Source organism: Notolepis coatsorum, assembly GCF_963971535.1.
Source record: "Notolepis coatsorum genome assembly, chromosome: 17".
NCBI lineage: Eukaryota > Metazoa > Chordata > Actinopteri > Aulopiformes > Paralepididae > Notolepis > Notolepis coatsorum.
In genome coordinates, this window is record NC_140181.1 from 44,753,106 (window position 1) to 44,759,492 (window position 6,387).

General features: G+C 46.1%; 1 protein-coding gene across 3 annotated transcripts in view; it reads right to left on the reverse strand.

Annotated features, from left to right (window-relative positions):
* The window catches only part of dennd2c (DENN/MADD domain containing 2C), a 78,668-nt gene extending 72,820 nt beyond the window's left edge, over window positions 1–5,848 (reverse strand). Inside the window, exons 1-2 of one of the 3 annotated variants that reach the window (XM_084333334.1) lie at window positions 5,742–5,848; window positions 638–1,775 (exon numbers count right to left, since the gene is read on the reverse strand). In XM_084333334.1, the coding sequence (XP_084189460.1) occupies window positions 638–1,530 (893 nt within the window). In that variant the 5' untranslated portion in view covers window positions 1,531–1,775; window positions 5,742–5,848. Of the gene's footprint in view, window positions 1–637; window positions 1,776–5,264 lie in introns of all 3 variants that reach the window. The other 2 variants (XM_084333335.1, XM_084333333.1) reach the window with 2 other exon arrangements.
* Window positions 5,849–6,387: the final 539 nt, after the last annotated feature.

A 6,387-nucleotide genomic window follows, 5' to 3' on the forward strand; every position in this document is an offset into this window, starting at 1 on the left:
TGTTCCATAGCAACACAATTCTAATGAAAAGGTCTATAGGTCAAATCTTTCCCCCCTAAATTTGTTCCATAAACAGGTTTACACAAAAACAAAGGGCTGCTTCCCCGATTCCATAATAACAAATGTTTCCAGTACTAGCTTCTCATGTGAACAACTAGGGTATTTTCAGATGTGAGAAGCACCTCAGACCAGCAATCTCACTAACTCACAGGGACTGGGTATTGTTTGAAAATGTTCGATACCAGTGCCAATACTGGGATTCGATACAGATACCATTATACAGTATTTTGAGTTATGTGCTGTGTGAGCCAATCGGAGGCTTTGTTACATTTTGGATGATTTTGGGTTGTGGTTGAACAGAAGAACTGTTATATCTTGGAACAAACATGCTTATTGGCTCACTGACACTGAGATGAACTACTACACAGATCCCATAGCATTTCCTCAATACTCGATAGTATTGAAGCAATTAGAACGATACCATAAAAGTATCGGATTTCGATACCCAGCCCTACTAACTAACTCACTCACATTCAGTCATTTCACTCTTGGTTCTCTGTCCCTAGTGGCTCACGTGATGTATTGCACTTTGTGTAAGACCAGTTAGCCTTGCATCTGTGACACTGTGTGTCCTCACCTGCTTTTTCTGTGCCTTGAGAGACCATTGACCTTAGCAGCAGGACATGGAGGAGGTGGGAAGTCCGGTGGGCGGGCTATCTCACTGCTCTTAGCGTTCGATTGGCTTTCCAGGGGAATTCTGCCCTCCCACTGGACAAGGTGTTGCGTGGCATTGTCAGTCCCCCGGTACTGGAATGTTCGTTGAGGTTTGGGCGGAGGTTGAGGCCGCCCGGTTCCACCTTTCTCCCAGAATAGTTTGTCGCCCTCGAGCCTCCGCCAGAAGCCCCTCGAAGTGTAGAAGTTCCCAGAGGGCATGTTGTCGTCATGGTCATCCGCCGGTGGAGGTAGGGGTTTAGGAACAACCTCAAGGTCCAAGACGCAGCCGACTTTCAGTTCGCTGGTGATGACTCGATTAATTGAGTTTGTAGTGTTTGTGGCCTCCACGTTAGAAGTCGAGTTTAAAGGTGCTATGAATGGCTTAGTTTCCGGAAAGAAGGTTGAAGTTTCATCAGAGCAATTACACGAGCAAGGTTCCGATCTCCGACCAACCACTGCGAGTCCAGCTCGAGTCTGGGTTTCCCGAAAATCCAAACCCAGGCTTTGAGCTTTGGAGAGGTTGGCTCTGCCTTGAAGTCCACCTCTCCAGCCTTCGCCGCGTAATCCGTTGGCCAGGAACTCCCCGGACAGGGTTCGGGATATGACCAGTGGGTGAGCTTTGACCCCGTCATCCTGACCGCTGCCCTGCTGACTACGGCCTTCCCACTGGGAGATCTTCTGCCTGATGTTAGTGTTTTGTTCGTGAGTGGGGGGTCTCACCGAGGGCGGGGCCTGCCAGGCCACCGTGGCCCGTTCCTGCAGGCCACCGACCCCTCTCCCCCCTCGCCTCGCCTGCTCCAGACCCAGAGCTAGCATGCTGAGAGGGGGCCAACTCACAGCTCACCCTCTGCTCTCCATCGGTGAACACATGAGGGATCTCCAAGCAAAAGACGAAACAGAAACACTGTTGGCACAGTGAGCTTGTCTTTTTTTTTGTAAATCCAGAGCAGTGTGTGAAAGAGGAGGACCACGTGGTTGAGTGTTGGAACGTTTACTTCTCACATGTGCGTTCCTGTTCCGACAGGCTTCCCTTTCCCCATCAGTCTCCTTTTACAAGCAACCTGCAAAGCAGACAAGAAGACACGTAAGATTATTACTCATCAATCACTCCGCTCTTCAAAACAAGTCAAGGCAACATGCCGTGGGGCCCAACAGAAAATAATATGGGAATCTAGGGGAAGGACTATAGCGTTGGAGCTGCCTGCTTCTGAGGCAGTGTTTGGGATGTGTCATGTGTGCACCGCTTGGGGGGAGGTTAGGAAGGATGGGCTCCCGTCAAGGTCAGCGCAGCGGGACGAAAATAAAACCTGCAACAGTAAGGCAAGACAAGGGCAGGAACAAGGTCCGTCTTGTCTGTCTGTCTGGAGTCAAACACAACTTATAACCCACGCCTTGACCCTCAGGGGAGTCAATACCAACGCTAATCCGTGCAGCTGGCCAATTACAAAATACCATGATACATTAAGACATTTAATCTAATCAACTCTCGTCTCAAAGATCCCTTTCAGAGGATCAGGAAGGAGGGGGATTTCAAGTATGGATACGGTGCCTCTGCCCGAAAGATTTAGAGGCACGAAAACACATTATTCTTGAAGACACTCTGGTGAAGCCCCGGTGTCAACAGAGGCCTTTCACAGAATGCATAGAATGACCATTTATCCTCCAGGGAACAACGGTTGATATGCTCAAAACAACAATTGCTCTGTGTGTCGATACATGAGACATATATCAACATAAATGCAACAATATGGTGTCTGATTACTGGACCTTGTAAACAAGTCACAGTGGAAGAGTCATTTTGTGTTTTTCCAATGTTTTGCCTAACTCTACCGCTGCACAGAAATTAGGCATTTTCTTTTGAAAGTGGTTACCAGTGGTTACAGGCAGCCATGCTGGAAGAAAGAGAACTACACAAACATTCTGTGCAAGGCCTCTATTATGGGATAATGGCAGTTTCAGGGGTGAATACAACATCATAGCCACACCTCTCCACACACTGGAATAAAAGCTCTGTTTCACCATGTAGTTCAGCTATTCAATTCTATTCAAATTACACAATGTCCACACGGCCAGGATGACGGCTGCCTCGCTGAACTGTAGCGGCTCGTGCGCGCAATGGGGCGTCCACTTCGACAGCATGGTCGTACGGTGCAGACACATGCTGCTCAGATAGGGCGGCGTGTCCCGGGCCTTTATATAGAAGCAGCATACTCCAAACGCAATAGCAGGAGGCTTACACTCTTCAAACAGGGTATGCACACAGTGTGAAGCGATAGCAGATTATTTCCATGATGTAATTCCATGACGGTACAATTCACTCATTTCACTGTCATCGTGTGTTATGGGATAAAGTCCCTGTATTAGCTGCAGCATAATCTACTCTCTGACTCATGTTTCAGTGTCCCGGCATCAAAGTGGTTACTGTATACTCTTGTGTGGCGGCTCCCTCACTCGCTGGAATCCAACCATTTGGACACGTTGCACATTATATCTCAGGCTGTGAGCATTGAGAGCGAGAGAAAGGGAGACAGACATGTTAAATTCCACAGGGCCGCTCATGATCATAATAATTCTATGTGCTGCATTCCAGTAGAGGCTGTTCAGGAGAGGAGGGAGAGGAGGGGGGGGGGGGATAAATTTGAACAGAGAGACAGTCGGTCAGTCAGGCCTGCAAATGACGCCTTTGTTTGGTACGTATGACCTAAATTTAATGTATGCACATACTGGATTCTCACTCAATCACAGCCCGGCCCCATCCCACAATGAAGCTGCCACTGCAACAGTGACCCAGTTGCTTCATTTGTGCGTGTGTGTGTGTGTGTGTCATTTGGGTGTGTGTGTGTGTGTGCGTTACACAGGAAGGCTCGACTTGCGTTTCCTGAGATGCAGGAAGACAGATCAGCAGACTGTCCATAATTATGGTTTGGAGAGATTTGCACCCAGTTGCAACTGCTGATTTGAGCTATGTTTAGGGTTAGCCCCCATGTCCACAACCCTGTGACGAAATCAAATGTTTCCTTTGAAAAGTTATCTCCACTACTACTCTGGGAAGAAAAAAGAAATCAAGCCATGTTTCACAAAACACGATCAGAGACGTCCATTCAGTTCCCCCCCCCCCCCCCCCCCCGTGACACACCCTGTTTAGTGTTTACATGAGTGGCCTCTGACACTTTCATGTACTGTAGATTTCCCCCAACCAGACACAAGCTGCAAAACGAACCTGCGATATGAGAGGCTGACTCAGCCCCAGAGGGCCAGTCTGCATGGGGCATAACAGGGGTTAGTAGTAGTAAACGGCTGTCAGTTCACGTTAAGTACCCTCGAACTTTCAGTGGGACTCTGACTCACCCCAGGTAGAAACCAGACACGGAGGTATGAACCCCTCACTACCCTGTAATCACTCTGCAGTTCAATTAAACCTAATTGCACCTTCAAAACCAGCCGCAGAACGCCCTCTCCGCAGAATTACTACACGACACGACTTGTCCAAGGTGGGATACTAAAGGAGTGTGGTTTACCGTAATAACAAAGTTATAACAGAAAGGAAGAGGTGGGTTTTAGCCTAAATGACTCGACAGCTATAAACAAAGTGATCAGTGACGTGAAGGGACATCTCATCGATACGATTTGATACGCGATATGGGGTGCATGATTCCATGCAACCGAGAAATGGTTCAATGACAACATAGCATGACTGTGCAGAATCACAGGTTTATTCATAAATCTTTCTAGCAATGGCTTAATTAAGCATGCAAACTAAAAATGTATTGATGAGTGACAGAGCTTGTAAGTAGTCACTGCTATGGAATAACAGGTAGCCGATATCACGATATGTATGGTCACTATCTTTTGTATCGATATATTGAATTTCGATGTTTTCCCCAACCTAACACAGAGATCACTTGTTGAAATCTCCTGCATGCAATCCGATCAGGCAACCACCCCGGACCAGCTTCAGTCTGCCATGCATCTAGGTTCGTTATATTCTACATTCTTCATCGGGAAATTCCACAAACATGTTGATGATGATGATGGAAAGCGCTATTCCAGATTGTACCATGAATCTCCGACTGAACTGAACATCCATGTCCAGTGGATGGGGGGCATTGTTCTCCTGGGAGACCATTGCCATCGAGATAGAAACGCTTCAACAGTGGGGTGGTTATTATCTTGCCCACTATTAAAGGGTTGAGTGGATTTAGCCTAAAAACCATGCCATGAAAATCCAGTCCCACCTGGTGTCTGTGCTTTGTAGCCTGACCATCATTTACTCCAGGTGTATCCTCTCATTTGGCCAAACCAGATTGGATTACATTCACTAGACTGAGCATGTCCTCCTCTTTAAATGTATGTCCATTCATCCTAACCTATGAAATAATTAAACAAAAGGGCGAACAGTGCCAGTTGGAGTCAAAGGTTAAGAGTTGTTAATAAATTACTAGAGTACACAGGCTGTAACACAGCAAGAGGCAGCGAGGAAGATCCCGTCGTTACATAAAGTAAACATTTTGGCGTCGTTCAATAAATAAACACTTTTTAAAATCACCCACCGTGCCGCGGTGATACTTGTGTTGCGTTGCTGACTTCAAGGACCAGACTCAAGACAAGTTTGCAACAAAGTAGCAACTTCGGTGTAACATTTAGAACAATAGTAACGGGGTCCAGCAGACGTGTCCCGTGCTGCTAGTTTGAACAACAGGGCAGAAGTTGGTCTTCGTTGAATCTGCGAGATTAATAAACAAATAAATCCAGATACATTCCCGTCTCAACCCCTCGATCGATTTCTTCGTTCTCAAGCTGGAGATGCTAGCAGTGCTGTGATTAGCTCCAGGCTAACGTTAGCTCTCTTTTTTTGCTCGCCAATAATGAAGTTTTTTTCCCCAGATCAATCACGGTTAAACTCGTTCGGGTCTCGATCGGAAAGAAAACGCGCCTCCTTAGCGGATGACTTCTCGAAATGTGGAGAGGGGGGGGGGGGATCAAATAATCGTGCAAGAAGAGGCAGACGAACAAGCAATAGTCCTTACTAGCCCGTCTCGGGACTGTGAGAAAGTTTGGTTAGGAATCCTCCACATCGATCCAGAGAGAGAGAGAGCTGTTGAGAACTGAAGACGTCATCACCACCAGCATCAACTCCTCCAGCTGTCAGCTAGTCTGACTGACTGGATGCTGCACTCAGACCACATCCTGTAACGGTTACTTCAACCCACATCAATCCAATAATGTTCCCTCATATGTTATATCTCTATCCATCTAATAATGCTGTATATTACATTTATATCTTTTTCTAGACTATTTTTGTATCACAAACAGTACTGTATTTGAAAATCTGGTATGTCATAAATGTATAGGTGTAACAGTACTGTCTATCTGTATGTCGTGTATGTGTTATGATGAATTGAAAATGGGGGACCCTGATGTCAACAAGACGAAAGTATTTCTCTGGTCTGCATCCCCTTAACAATTGTATATTGAGCTGTACTGTACCCATTCTGCTATCTGTTAATAAAGTTGTCAATCAATCAATCTATCTATAATGCTCTATTATGTAATATCTCTATAATGATCTATGTGTTATATCTATCTAACGCTGTCTGCCTCCCTATCTGAAGCAATTTCAAAAACTTGCTTTTGGTTTTTTATGAATAACAAATGCATCTATCGATCTAAGAT